The sequence below is a fragment of the Typopeltis vanoorti genome, chromosome 19 (genome assembly GCF_054136105.1).
Source record: "Typopeltis vanoorti isolate ZY-2024b chromosome 19, IOZ_Tvanoo_1.0, whole genome shotgun sequence".
In the NCBI taxonomy this organism is placed as follows: Eukaryota; Metazoa; Arthropoda; class Arachnida; order Uropygi; family Thelyphonidae; genus Typopeltis; species Typopeltis vanoorti.
The window spans coordinates 89,912,209-89,928,503 of NC_143567.1; the positions used below are offsets into that span (position 1 = coordinate 89,912,209).

The following is a 16,295-nucleotide window of genomic DNA, read 5'->3' on the forward strand; positions in this document are numbered from 1 at the left end:
TCGTCTGCTATAGTGCGCCCACAAATTCGAGACCCTTCGGCACTTCTGTGCATGTCACAAAAAGGAGAATCCATTCCGATAATAGGGTAATCAATCAGTCTTCTGGGATGAGTTGCTTATTATTGCATGTTGGATAATTAACTTCTCTTTTATGATCATTGTAGTTTTTGAAGTGGTAACTATTTTGCTTGTATAACAGTTGGGAAATTTTATTATTAAGCATGTGATTTTGCGTGTTGGCGAACAATTCGTACGCCTTTCTCCCCTTCAGTGATAACGTCCAAGAGTTAATTAAATCTCATTCTGAAGAATTGAGTGATTCTGACCTTCTAAATTTAGATGCACAGCGGGAAGATCCCAAAGAATATGAAGAAAATTTAACCACTGATAGTCAGCCAAAAGAGATTTCACAGAAAAAATTTAAAAATATTTTTTTTGCAATCGAAGTTTTTAAGTAGCAATGCTTAGAGGCTGACCCTGATGAAGAGAGAAGCAGTAAAATTTGCAGAAGAGTAGAAGAGGCAATAGGGCCATGCCATCGGTTGTATGAAAAAAAGAAACAAAATGCCCGTCAAACTACGTTAGCTCAATTTGTTGTTAAGAAATAGAATAATAAAATTTATATTCTGAATATATTTTGTCTTTCAGCTTCATTTCCTTTAACTAGGCGAAGACTCAATCCGTCTTAGACGGAAGAGAAGAAGGTCTCTAATAGATTCATGAAAAATATGAAATCCAGGTTAGAAAGATCATCAGTCAGGACAGTAATTTAAAGGAATTCTTTTGTTATTTTTGCAAAGTGAATTCTGAATTCTTGCAAGCAAGAGGAAAGATAATTTTGGAAAAGTGACATTGGTAGTTATGGTAGTGGACCATTGTAATGGATGTAATTGAATTATTTAATGAGTACTTTATCAGTGTACATCATGCTGCTGTAAATGACAGTGTGCAACACCTGGTAGGGAGAGAAATGATAGAGGGATTTCAAGGTGAAAGAATCAGGTTTGTTGATTGGCTAGATGTTTAATAAGGCTGTGGGAATGGATGGGTGACATATCACCACAGATTTTAAGGAATGTGCAAAAGATTAAGCAATTGCTCATCTTTAACAACTGTTGCACTGGGAAAGGTTCCTAAGGATGTGAAGAATGCAAAATAGTACTACTCCGCAAGCATGGTTATATGAGACAAACCAATCTATAATTGGAGTTTGCAATTACAGATCCATCCGTATATCTGCAGTTGTAGTCAATATATTGGAGAGGTTGGTTAGAAATAGAATACATGATTGGCTTGATGTACATAGGATTATCTATGATGATGATCATTGTCATGGTTTTGTGAATGGTAGGTCTTATTTTAGCAGTCTACTTGCAGTTTATGAGGAACGTGTTGTTGTTGTATGGAAGAGATTTATATACAGTGATATTCTTGGAGAATTTGCAAAGGCAAATTCTCTTAATAGATTACTACATGATATGTTAGTATATAAGCTACACAGGATGGGAATGGACAATAGATCAGATAGATAGTGCTTTTCTAAATGACACAGCAAATTGTTTGTGGTGGGGTAATGCCTCACAGAAGCAAAGAAGCCTGCGATGTTTCACAAGGTTCTTTTCTTCAGCTGTCTGCTGTTTAATTTGTTTCTGTGTGTTAAGGTTTAAGTGCTGGGAGGACATCAGGTTGGAGGTTTAATGGAGTATTGACAGCACTAGGAAAGGATTAAAAACTAATTTTAATGCTTCCAATATTTAATGCTTCCGTAATATTGGAAGCATTAAATTTGTACTCCCTGAAGATGTCTCAGTGACTGAGACATCTTCAGGGAGCACAAATAACATTTTTTTAATGTACACACAAAGACAACACAATACTTAATGAAAGGGATCTCCTCACTCATCAAGACTGCTCTCCCAATAGAGCAAGCTGGCTTTAGGCCTGGAAGAAACTGTTATGATCAAGTATTGGCTTGACAACTCAAAATTAATAACTCAAATTGAAGCTGGCTTCCAAAAGAAATTAAAATCTGGAGCTGCCTTCATTGACTTGACATTGGCCTATGATAGTCTGGATCAGAGGCTTACTCTCAAAGCTCGGTCATCATAAAATGTAAAACAACCTTACACTTCTTAGAATCCATGCTCACAAACAGAAAAATCCATATTGGAGGAAGAAAAAGCAGACCCAGATTCCTTCAGAATGGCTTTGCCCCAGGGCTCTGTTTTGGCTCCATCTCTTTTTAATATCTATATCTTGGACATTCCCTCAACAAGATCAAGCAAATGTGTATGCTGATGACATGGCAATTCTTCACCAATTGCCTTCTTTCAACTGTCTGGAGGACACCTTAAACACAGATTTAGAGATTCTTGAGAAATATTTTGAGCAGTGACACTTAAAGCCAAACCCTACCAAACAGTGTTCACATCTTTCCATCTTAACAACAAAGAGGCAAACTGCTAACTCAGTCTAAGTTTCTATGGCAGCCTAGTCAAGCACAATCGTCATCTGCAATACCTAGGAGTGAACCTGGGTAGAAGTCTGACCTACAAAAAGTCACATTTGTAATTAAAAAAAAAAAAAAAAAAAATCCAAGAAACAACATCATCTCAAGACTAAGTGGGAGTAGCAGGGTTGTGGAGCTGAGGTACCTTGGATCTCTGTCTTAGCCTTTGTGTACTCTGCTGCAGAGTACTGTGCACCAATCTGGGAAAGAAGAAATTTCTGAGTTCTGCTGCTTCGTTAGTGACTCCCAACTGAACATAACTTTGTGCAAGATTAGTGGGAACCTTGAAATCTACCCCTTCCAACATAGCCCCATCAAATATATGAAGAAGACAGGCCTCACTAGAAGAACTGGAGAAAATCGCAAGTAATTCCCTACTGCCTCTCCACTCAACCCTTATAAATCTCCTTAGACCCAGCTAAAGACAAAGCACCCATTTTGGAATAACCAGTGCCTTTTCTGGCCCAGCTCGCGACATGTGGAACCAACAATGGACTATGAAGTTGCCAACAAATGGCTCTTTTGTGAAATACCCTTGCAGCCACCAGCCTAGCTTTATCCTTCCTAGAAGACTATGGCAGAATCAGGGTGAACCAGAGCAGATGTGGCTACCTCCTACATGAATGGAATATGGTAAATAGTCCTTACTATGACTGTCTCCTTCACTGTTTCCATGGTGAACTGCAGGAGATACATGAAGTGTTAAAGGGGGCTCTAGAGTGGCTTTCAGCATTGGACATCAAACTATAGCTGAACTTTGTCATAAGAATACCTACCTACTTAATGAAACATGTGGGTGACTGAAGTCCTGTCTCGGTGGTGGTGCACCCTCTATGGGCATTTGTAGGCAGCTTAGGATGTAAACTGGGACCTCTGACAATTATTGTTTTCCAAATTTCAGAAAGTTTTATGCATCCATGTTTAAATTAGGTTAATTTCTGAGTTGCGCTGCAGATTCCAAAAACAGTCTTTCCTTTTTAAATTTACTATGCTGGAGCATGATAGTTTTCTTCCAAAAGATCCTGTGAGTTGTATCAAATATGTGGTCTGCAAAGCCATATTGATTGTACATCTACAATCACAAGTATGTGATTGTAGATGTACGATTTGTGATCATCTAAACGGATAGTGGCTGATCTACCTATCCGTCCAAAGTAAGCCAACTTGCAGGAACAGGGCACTTTATACACTCCAGGCACTGAGAGAGGAGGGAACCACTGTTTGGCAGAAAGAATAAGGGCAGCAAGTTTCCAGTGGGGGCTTAAAAGTAGAGGTTGTACTTTTTTTTAAAAGACCTGGCTATTTTTTCCAATGTGCCATGGACATAGGAGATGGTAATGGCACATTTGCAATCATTCTGAAGCAAGGAATGGAAGAAATAGCCAGATCTCACACCAAATAGCTTCAAATGAACTGTCTTCTGAATTCCTGTCCCTGTGATGTACTTCTATTCCTTTTGGCTTTAATTCCTCTGCTATTATTAGCAAAACACTTCCTCCTGTACTGTTCCTTCTGTCCTCTCTGAAGCACTATATCCCTTGCATTCTAATTCCTATGACTATAATCCACAGTCAGCCAGGTCTCACTAATAGCTATAACTTTTGACCAAGTTGCATTAACCAGTGCCAAAAGCTCAACCTTATTTAGAATATTTCTGGCATTAGTATACTCAAATTACAATATCCCCCTTTATCCCACAACATCCCTTACACCTTACATTACTTAGCCCACTAAAGTTAACCTGTAGTGTTACATTTTGCATCATGAGATCACTCTATCTCTCTCACTTACCTCTAGGTTGCCTGGACCCATGTTCACTTGCATCCCCTCCCCCCAATTATTCTAGTTTCCCTGCCTTTTGTACCTCTGAACTTTCATTGAACAACACTTTCTCAAGACTCCTGACACCATATCCATTTAGGTGTGAGCCATCTACCTTATATAAATCCTTCCTTCCTCCAAACTCAGTCCACGAACTCCACACTATTCCTCCTGTATAATCTGTGTACTGACTCATTTGTGATCATAGTTCTCAGCTCGCCTCTATCATACCATGGCAACAGACATTTTTTTTACATGAACTAGCAATTCTTTCATGTCTTCTTGCATACTACACTTGTCACCTGCTCTAAATCATTTGTATTAGCCAAAATAAACATCTCTTTCACCTTCACCTTCTTTCTCTTTTATGTGGATTAACTGGGGATTGTTATTTGTTTTGTCAATGTTAATTCCCTTTAGGAAGATTTGAAGAGACTTTTAGCTTAGACAGATTAGTGGAGTTGTAGTTTTAATAAGTGCAAATAAGTTTTAATAAGTGGTGGAGAGGATTCAGAAGTTAATGACAAAGATTGTTCATATCTATGGAATGCTCCCTGTGAGAACAGATTGATTGATGGTCTGTGAGTTTCAATTTGTAGGTCACCTCTGGATCCTCTCCTCCACTTCTTCATTCCCACAGAATCTAGGTGTCCAGATTTGTGCAGTAGTCTACATGTGGCCTTAATAGAGTCTTTTATAGAGGAACAATAATTTCTCTATCCCTGCTTATTAGCATGCTCTTCAACACCAACTTAATCTAATGTGCTGTTTTCCATACCTTCATAATATGCCCTGTAACCATCAACTCGCTATCCACAATCACCCCCCCCCCCGAGAGCATACGGTCTTTTATCATTTGTATTAGGTATGGTTTCTGGAAAAAAATCAAATGTCGAATTATATTAAATTATTTCTAGAAAAGTTCTGTTACTTTATTTTTTTTTTTCGTCCCAGGTCTCATCAATTTCCTGCAGTTCATTTCCATCAATACAGTACGCAGGCTGCGATCTCTTCTTTCCAAAGTGCATCATCTTACACTTTGCCATATTAAAGTGGCAGCCATTTACTTTTACTCATACTGCTAGTCTATTTAAGTCTTCCTGCAAGATTTCAGCATGACCTTCATTTACCATCCCTCTTTACAGTTTAATATCATCAGAAAACAACTGAATATTTCCTGTCAAATCATTTCCTACATCATTGATGTACAATTAAACAACAGAGGGTGTACTGAGCCCTGTAGTACAATACTGATCACCTGTCTTCCACTGGACTCAACTCCTCCATAAACCACTTTTTAATATCTGCGCATCAGCCACTGACTTATCCAAACCATTAGATTCATATCCATCTCCATTGGCTCCAATTTATGCAACAGAGTTATATGTAGAACCCTGTTGGATGTCTTTGCAAAGTCTAGCGGTGTCACAGAGTAGCCATTTTCCTTATCTAACTCAATTGTCAATTTATTATAAAAAGTTAGCATATTACTATGACAAGATATCTACCTTCACAAAACCAGGTTGTCCCTTATATCATATGTGTATCCACCCAATCCTGAATTTTGTCTTTCACTAATTTCTCTAATATTATAACTACCACTCCTGAGATGTTGATTGGCCTATATTTTGATATTTTGCTATGCAGTGGGTCTATTTTGCTTTCTTTCCGCTCCATTGTCACCTTTTTGGCACTGATACTTAAATTAAGCAACTTGATCAGAGCAGATGATAATTCCCTTGCATATTCTCATATTAATCAGCTAGTATGCCATCTAATTCCATGGCTGTGTTTGCATTGAATTTCTGCAGTATTTTAAGAATCTCCATTTCTTCAACCTCTGTTCTCCTATTAGTTAATGTTACATCTGGCATCACAATGTCATTGCCTAGATGGTATGTCCCTGCAAAATACTCACTCATTAATTCAACTATTTGGTTTAGTTCTATTACCTCCTTACCATCAGCACTTTTTATAGTCATCCTTCAATAGTCATGCTTCCTTTTACTTGCCACTTAGCAAAATAACTCTTTAGGACTTGCTTTTTGCCTCATCAGCTAGCTTTCTCTCATAATTAGCTTTAGCCTTCCTTACGATACAGGTCACCCTTCTTTCCCGTTCCTTGTACTGCTCATGGGTATAGTGATCGCCTTTTTCTTTATAATCCCTCAACTATTTCATTATCTGCAACTACTGCTTAATGAAACTATTCATCTAACTCCTATCCATCCATGTGTTGGAAGGACATCATGCTGAAGGTTTAATGGAGTATTAACAGCACTAGGAAAAGATAAAAACTAATTTTAATGCTTCCAATATTTCGTATCAGTCACTGAGACATCTTCAAGGAGTACAAATAACACTTATAATGTACATGCAAAGACAACACAATACTTAATGAAACTCGTATGTGACTCTAAATTCCTATCTAGATGGTACACCCTCTATGGTGGGTAGGCAGCCTAAGATGTAAACTGGGACCTCTGACAATTATTGTTTCCCAAATTTTGGGAAGTTTTATGCATCCATATTTGTTTAAATTGGATTGATTTCTGAGTGCCACTACAAATTCTGAAAACAGGCTTTCCTTTTTAAATTTACTATGATGGAGCATGGTGGTTTTCTTCTTGAGTTGTATCCAATACATGGTCTGTAAGGCCTGATTGACTGTAGTCATGATTGCAGATGTACGATTTGTGTTCAGACATCTACAATCATGACTATGATCAATCTGGCCTTGCAGACCATGAATCCAAATACTCGTCATGGGAGACCCAAACTATCCACACCATCTGTTATACCTCTCCTTGAACCCGTTAACAGACAAAGCAATCACAGTTAACTCTGGCAACCCATTCCACTTATTCACAACTCTCCAAGCAAAGAATCTAGTCCTCCCACCCCTACTTAACCACACCTTTATTCAACTTCCAGGAATGACCCCTTGTTCTGGCCCCTTCATCCAAGTGCTAAAACATTTCCCCTACACATCAATCCGATAAACCATTTAAGCAACTTAAATGTTCCTATAATATCTCCTCGTTTTCTCCTATCAACCAACTTCCGCAATCCACACATCCTCAATCTAAAGGGAACATTCCGCAGACCACTCGCCATCTTGGTCACTTGTCTCTGAATCTTCTCCACTGCTTCCTCATCCCCAGGAGACTAGAATAATCCAGATGTGGATGCATCAAGGTCTTATATAATGAATAACAACTTCCTTATCTCTATTTGTTAATGTGTTCTTCATAGCCAAGTAACCTTATGGGCTACCTTAGCAGTATGCTTTAACTTTCTATCTACCACCACCACCACCCCTAAATTTCTAGCTTTATCTATTTCCTGGAACATAGTGCCATCAATGTGATACCCAGCTTGTAATCTATTTATTCCAAAATGAATACCTTTACATTTCTCCACATTAAACTGATACCATTATCTTTTGTCCATACTGACAGGCCTATTTAAATTGTCCTGCAAGCTCTCCCCATCGTCTTGATTAACTATTACTCTACCTAATTTTGCATCATCAACAAACAACTGAATATTTACTTTCACGTTATTTCCTATGTCATTTATGTACAAAGTAAACAGCAATAGTCCCAGCACTGAATCTTGCAGCACACCAGTAATCACCTATTTTCAGCTCGCTTCTGCACCTCCATATACTACTTTTTGATATCTATCCAGCAGCCACCCTCTTATCCACTTAACCATTGTCATATCCATCCCCATTTGTTCTAATTTGTGTAGCAGAGTTCCATGTGGTATTCTGTCAGATACCTTTGCAAAATTCAGCAGAATCATCGTGTAGCCATTTCCTCTATCCAACTCAGTTGTTACTCTATTATAAAAAGTTAGTTAATTACTAAGGCATTACCTACCCTTCACAAAGCCACATTGTTCCTCATACAGTATTAATTATATGATAATTAGATATTTTAATTGTTTAAGTTTTATTAAGATATTAGAATTGTTTAAGTTTTTATATCTAATTATCATATATGATATGATAATTAGTTGTTTCTTTTGTTCCTTTATTTACTTATAAGGTACTATTACTCTACCTAATTTTGCATCATCAACAAACAACTGAATATTTACTTTCTTTTTTGTCTCTGTAAGAACTGCAATTTCTTTGTTTTCTTTATTTAAAATTTTATCTAAGGTTTAAAGTAACAAGTGGTGTACCACAAGGATCAGTGCTTGGTCCACTATTATTCAATCTGTACATTAATGATATTGGGAAAGATTTGACATGCGACATACAGTTATTTGCTGATGATGCAAAGATAGGTAGGGTAATCAGGAATGCTGCTGATAAGCAGTCTTTGCAGAATGATTTGAATAGGCTGGAATTGTGGGCATGGGAAAATGGGTGTCAGTTCAATGTCAGTAAATGTAAAGTCATTCACTTCGGCATGATTAGATATCCAACTTGTATTATATTGGTGGGATTAGGCTAAAAGAAACTGATGAGGCTAGGGATCTTGGAGTGTTATTAGATAGGAAGTTGAAGTTTAGGGGCCATGTGGCAAAGATTTCAAATACAACTCAAAAGATAATTGCAATGCTGAAATGAACGTTCATATGTAAAGATAAGGATGTTATTTTGCCTCTTTACAAGGCCTTGATAAGACCTCACTTGGACTATTGTGCACAGATCTGGTCTCCTGGTTTCTGTTGTGATTCTGATATATTGGAGAGAGAGAGAGAGAGTACAAAGAAGAGTGTTAAAAATGATATCAAGATTGTGGAATACTGATTATGAAGACAGATTGAGAATTTGTAGACTGCAGACACTAGCAAACAGGAGAAAGAGGGGGTGATATGATTGAGACTTACAAACTTTTGAAAGGGTCATACAGGATTTCAATTGATGGAATTTTTCAATTTATGAGGGTGGGGAAAGGACGAAAGGGCATCCTTGGAAGCTGAGAATGAAGGCTGCCAAGAAGGGTGTGAGAGCTAGATTTTTCTCTCAGAGGGTGGTGAGTGATTGGAATGGATTGCCATTGGATGTTGTGAGTGCAAGAAGTGTGAATGAATTCAAGAATAAGTATGATAGCTGGTGTGTGTAGTATGTGGCCTCCCTCGATGAGTCTCTGACTCCCTGGAGGTCTCTCTTAATAATAATAATAATAACAGAGGCGTAGCTAGAGGGAGGCGGAGGGGGGGGATGCTCCCCCTCCTCCTCCCTCTAGCACTTTGAACATTTTTCAACTTTTGCAGTTAATTCTGAAATATAGTCTCGAGAACTTAGTTCCAACTATTGTAATACTACAGTGAATTTTCCTCACAATTACTGTAAGTGTTGCTAGTTGTGAGAGGAGTTTTTCTAAATAAAATTGATTAAGAATTGCCTACATTACTATGAAATAGACTTCGACGATGTCGTCAACAATTTTGCTAACAGAAAAGCAAGAAAAATAACATTTAGAATGTTGAAATTAAAGTTTTACTTCAAAAATAAATATAGTGTTTTAATTTATTTCTCTATACATCATTTTGACTTTTTGTAGTATTTTTGGGTGTATTGAGAGGGGCGGAAAACTCGGGGACCACACCGGGCAGCAAAAACTCTAGCTACACCACTAAATAATAATAATAATATTTCACCACGTTTTTCTTTTTCCAAAGTTTGTTAGCCTTTTCCAATTTGCAGTTTTTTTCCCATGTTTTCCATGTGGTTTAGATTTCTTTGAGACTTGAATGTAATATGTGTTTCCCTATATCAAGTTACAGCATGATGATAGGTGGGGCTGCAACCTTAGGGTGACTAGGCTTGCCTTTTTTAGTAGATAGTGGAAACTAGTTTGAGAGGAAAGAGTCATCCACTTCCCCTGAAATTTCTCTAATAGCACTTGGGGGGAATGTGTATTGTAGGAAGTAAGATCGATCTAGCTTAGGTATCTCAGGTTTGCCATGCCCATATTCCAATGTGAGCCTCCTGAAAAATGCTGGGTTGATGTTTTGGTTAATTTCTCTTATTCCATACAAATTTCTTGATTTGGTTCTCCACCTTTCTTGGCCTTATTTATTCTTTTATCTATTTCCATATTTAATATACTAACTTCATTAAAAATTGTTTTAGTTTTTATATGAATCCTGTCCACAAAAGGTTGTAACCTGTAGTATATTAGTAGAGTGGGCTAATTGTTAGGTAATATGCAAACCCTGCTCTGGAGAGCAGGGTTTGCAGATTACCTAACAGATTTCACCAAATGCAGAACTTTTTCAAGCCACCTTAGGCCTCATACAAGTGTGGCAAAGGCACGATCTCACACTGGGTGATGAAATTCAAATATGAACCTTATGGTGTAAATGCAGGGGATAGCTAACAGACAGACACAGCTATAGCATGTGGCGGAGTAGAATCCAGGAGAATGAAGGTAACTTCATTCTCCTGGATTCTACTCTGGAATGCCTGAAAGCTTTGTACCAGACCCACTACTGTTTAATTTGTATATTAATGATATAAAGAATGATTTGAGTAGTTAGTATCCAGTTGTTTGCTAATGATGCTGCAAAACTGAGGAGGACAGTAGTTAATAAAGGCGATTTAGAGTGCCTACAGGATGATTAAAATAAATTGGCAGGTGGGCTAAAGCTAAGGATTCTCTACTGTGTATTGCATTGGTGGCACCGGACTGTAGGAAGCTGACTAGTTTTTGGGAGTGATAGACAGGGAGTTGAAATTCAGGAGGAGTATTTCAAAAGCAGGCAGAATTGACACAAAAGAATTCTTGTACATTGACAAGGAAACATAGGGAGGTTTTTTTTCCTCTTAGGCTATGATAAGGCTGCATTTTGACTTCAGTGCATAGATATTTGGTCACCTGAGTTTTGGGGATGAGGTGGTGAGGATTCAGAGATGAGTGACCAAGTTGGTGACAGGTCTGTGGAATGTTCCCTGTGAGAAAACATTACAGGTATGTGAGTTGCAAAGTCTAGTTGATGAGCAGAAAAGAGGGGGACTTGGCATGCGTTACTGAACGGATTCTGTTAGATTGATATCAAAAAATTTTTTGATAAATGAGAATTGGAAAGACAACAAGGAGTTGTCTTTCCAACAAAAGTCACCCTTGTGACTTTTGTGAGGATTAAATTTTTTGCTTGGAGAATGGTGAATGACTGGAACGGACTGCCAGAAGTGGTTGTGAGTGCTCTGATATAGGAATGATTTTGTTATGGAAAATTATGGAGACAACTACTGTGTTAGAGCAAAACTTTAGTTTAATATAAACCAAAATGAACACTCAACTTTTTGACCTTCATATCAAGTCATCATCTGGAGCATACACATCTATACAGAGAAACAAACTGCACTACAATCTACATGGTTTGCTAAAGTTACTGACCAACCGTTACAACAATTATTGGCCTGACCTCTGATGAAAAAAAAAAAAAACCTTGACTACATCAAAGCTAGAGTCTTATTATTATTATCTATTAGGTTACAAAATTAAATTGTGCTGGGGAGCAACATGTTTATATATATAAAAATAATATATTCTGATCACCGTGTAAGCATGAAAGAAAGAATTCTCATCATCCATGGAGATGGTACTAACAAGCGTTGCAATCAGTGCTGTAAGCTAAAGATGCATGTTTCCCTTTTAATCAATCGGCTGGCCCTTTTAAAGAGATGCAGAGACAGTAATCTTATTCCTAACTGCTGAAAAAGAAATTTTACTTCTGTAAAGCACTTCATATCTATGCACACACAGAGAAAGCAATACTTAGAGAGCAAATCCAAACAGCCCGTAAAAATCTAGCAATAACTCAAAATCAGGTTTCAAATTTACAATCTGAACTATCTAGTTATATGAATCCAGATATTTTGAATGTGCTTGAAAGGATCACTGACAGTTCGGCTAAATATATTCTAAAAAGTAATAAAGAAAAACTTAAGACCAAATTTCATATCTTAAAACAACAGTGAAATTTGAATGCAAATCATACAAATCCAACCAATCAGGATATCTCTTCTCCAGTAAACAACTCCAACAGTGAACAACAAACAAGTGAGTGAAGGAGCGAGCGACCAACCACCTGCAAGCAATAATCATGTGATCAACTTATCAAGCCACACCTTAATAAACGGTCAACTTGCATTACTTGATAAAGGCCTTAACTTTGCAGTAGCACCTAGAACTGTTAATAAACTGGATTTTATATACCACATAAAAAGATTTTATATACCGCATTAAGTCTCTTCCTAGTGTTAGATCCTGAATGAAGGAATCTTGCAAAGAAATCATTCATTCAGGATTTAATATGATAAATATTACTAATTAAGGAGATACCTGCACATCAGCTAGTAATTATGAGAAATTTCTTTATGTTATGTGATAATGTCTAGTATATTTATAATTGTGGTATACCTTTCTTTGTTTCTAAGCTTCTTCAATAGCCTTAAGAAAACATTTTCCCACCTTCATGGTATTTATCTTCTTTGTTCCTCCCAAGGTTTTTCCTTGACTTTATTTAGCTGCTTCTAAACATAATTCTTACTAGCCTGGGTTCGAATCCCTTCAAGGCTATGGATGTCTGTGATTGTCTTTTACCTTCACACAACTATATAAACACCATCCCGAGATAGAGTGGGTCACCATGGGAAAAGTAGATCCAAACCTCCCTCAGTGGGAGAGGCCTTGATCCAGTAGTGGGGAAGATATAGGCTAGAAAAAAAACAACAACATAATTCTTGGTACTTTTCTGAGTGTATGCTGATTTATTTCCTATGAAGTTTTGATATGATTTCCACAACTATATCTTTAACTTCAAGTATATCAAGGAGTGTATCTGATTTTTTTTTTTTTCTGTTTATTTTTGATGGTTTCATATCTTGTCGACAGCACCCCTACATTTCCCTTGCTAAGTCAATATTTCCTTCAGTTTCCACTTGATCTTTAAGTTTTGGTTCCTAAACAACCCCCCCAGAAGTTGTATAATTGTATGATATTCAAGAGTGTGAGGATGGAATATTTTGCTTTAATGAGTGGAATGGGTTTCCAGAGGCAGTTGTAAATGATTTTTCAGTGAATTAGTTTATGGAGAGGTATAAATACTGTGTGTAACATAGCTAGTATGAACTTTCCATGATGAGTCTTTGGAATCCTTGGAGGTATTGATGTAATATTATTATGTTTGGGTAAAAAATGAACAAAACAAGAATGTAATACCTAAAGTACAATTTAGTTACAATAGAACAGTTAAATATATTCAGAGAGAAAGCAATGGATAACAGATATATATTAGATTTTTTAGTCACAATTTCATGAGACTTTAGAGCTATTTATAACTTAAAGCATAATTTTATTTTGAAGCAGAAAGTTATAAAAAATATTAATATATTTTCCTGAAACAGCTAATCTTCATATAATTTTTATTTGTAGACCCTGGTGATTCAAGTGAAATGCTTTCAGGAAATCATATCTATTGGTTATGCTGTTTATCGCATACATGGACTTCCTTGGTTTCGCTCCCTTTCATGGTATTTTCTCCTCACATCTAACTATTTCTTTTATGGAGAAAGCATGGTTGATTACTTTGGTATATTTTTTAGTCAGGAAGTGAGTATAATTGCTATTCATTTACTTTATTATTTTTTTTAAATTACATACCAGATAATTGTTTGGCATGTAATTAAATTATACACTAAATTAAATTGCATTCATCTGTTTATAGTTGCATTGATGAACTGTAATGTTGCAAAGGGCATGTAGTTTTTAATTTGATTAATGTTAAGCATTGTTTCATCATTATTTAAAGAATAAATATATTTACCAGAATTTTAAAATGTAGAAAAATTGTCAAACTTCTTATTCTCTCTAATCAAAAATTCAAATAACTTGCATTGGCATATGTAATATATATATTAAATTCTTCAAATGGTCTCTTCAAATGCTTATCTGATTCTTTTCAGCATCTTTGGTAGACTTCCACATGACTTGATTGTGAGAGCATCATCTATACATTGCCTTTGCAATAGCAGTGCATATTGTCAATGGTATTTATAGTGCTGCATAGCATTCATTTTTCCTGGATTTGGAGACAAGCCTTGAATTTGAAAAATCTGGAAGAGCATATTTTTAGATTGCAGCTTGCTTCAAAGCCTCCACAATACTGTTTGTTCTGCCTTTCACTTGAATAATATATCTGTAAGCTTTTTTTTTTTTTTTTTTCTTGGTGAAAAAAATACACCAAACTAAGATAAACCAAAAGACAGCAATGGTAAAAGAAGAGGAAATGTCCTGCTCACTGAGGCATCATCAGTTTAATCAAGGCCCCTGCTGTTTTTGTCAGGGAATTAAGGCAAATGGTGAAAATTCAGCTATTGGAACAACTTTGTATCAGCAAATTAATTAAAGATAGGTCTCATCATCATAAGATTATCAATGGAAAAGAATATAAGACTGACAGAAGAATTACAGAGAAATACCACGTCAGTATGATTTGTGTTACCAAAACAAAGACAGACAAGAGATTCTTCTAAATATTACTGACTAGTGTTATAGATTCATCACCAGAGTTCTTGAATTCAGTCACTTCTGGCAAACTTATTCCACCCATTCACCACACTCCAAGCGAAAAATTAGTCTTCACACACACCTTTGCTGATCACTCTCGACAGAACTTCAATACATAATATTATAATAAATTTAGTTTAATCCTTTATCCCAGTGAGAGCAAACAAAGTTTGCATCTGAATATAGTGTTGTACTATCTTACCTGGGTAAGTAGTGCAACACTAGGGCAACTCTTAGCAAAGGTGAAGCAAGCTATCAACACTCCTATCCCAGTATCTCCCATAATGCAAAACACATCTCCTTGGATATGTATACTGTTATGCATTAAGGGATTGGCCACTACCCAGACTAGTTTCGACCTTTATTGAGGTCTCTTCAGTGGGAGCCAGGCCCAGAGTTGGAGATACCAGGCAGAAGCAGTAGCAAGGTCATCTTTACCTATAGGAGTTGCCAAAAGGTTTACCACCTTTTTTTATTAAATTACTCTGGATTTAGAGAAAGATGTTGAAAGTTTATTTTTCACTAGGTTAGACTATAATAAATTTAGTTTAATCCTTTATCCCAGTGAGAGCAAACAAAGTTTGCGCCTGAAAATATCTTCAGGACTGAATATAGTGTTGTACTATCTTACCTGGGTAAGTAGTGCAACACCAACCTTTTGGCAACTCCTATAGGTAAAGATTGCTACTGCTTCTGCCTGGTGTCTCCAACTCTGGGCCTGGCTCCCACTGAAGAGACCTCAATAAAGGTCGAAACTAGTCTGGGTAGTGGCCAATCCCTTAATGCATAACAGTATACATATCCACAAGGAGATGTGTTTTGCATTATGGGAGATACTGGGATAGGAGTGTTGATAGCTTGCTCCACCTTTGCTAAGAGTTGCCCTGGTGGTGCACTACTTACCCAGGTAAGATAGTACAACACTATATTCAGTCCTGAAGATATTTTCAGGCACAAACTTTGTTTGCTCTCACTGAGATAAAGGATTAAACTAAATTTATTATTTTCAACTTCAATACATATTTGTGTAGCATTTCCTGCTATGTATTGAAAAATATCTCTATGAGTCCTATAAAGTCCTTTTAATAATATAAATTATTAAGCTTACATTATTATGTTTGTTGTCACATCCCTTATCAACTAGCCTTTGTAATCCACAGACCTACAATCTGTATTTGTAGGAACAAATACAGTAGATTTATCACAATATTAGTCACTTGTCTCTCTGGATCTCCTCCACTATCATCTCCAAGGAATCTAGACAAACAATCTATGTACAGTCATGTAAATGTAGTATTATTAAAGCCTTATAAAGAGTAATAATAACCACCCTATCCCTGTTTGTCAGTGTGTTCTTCAATATTCAACTAATCTGATGAGCTGTTTTGGCCAGCTTTGCAATATGCCCTTTAAATTTCAAATTCATT

At 36.7% G+C, this 16,295-nt stretch overlaps 1 protein-coding gene across 1 annotated transcript in view; it reads left to right on the forward strand.

The window, feature by feature from the left end:
* Positions 1-16,295, forward strand: part of LOC150096325 (phosphatidate cytidylyltransferase, photoreceptor-specific-like) — a 167,861-nt gene that overhangs the window by 36,131 nt on the left and 115,435 nt on the right. Inside the window, exon 5 of the mRNA XM_090409237.1 lies at positions 13,735-13,911. Coding sequence (XP_090265363.1) covers positions 13,735-13,911 — 177 coding nt within the window. The remainder of the gene's footprint in view (positions 1-13,734; positions 13,912-16,295) is intronic.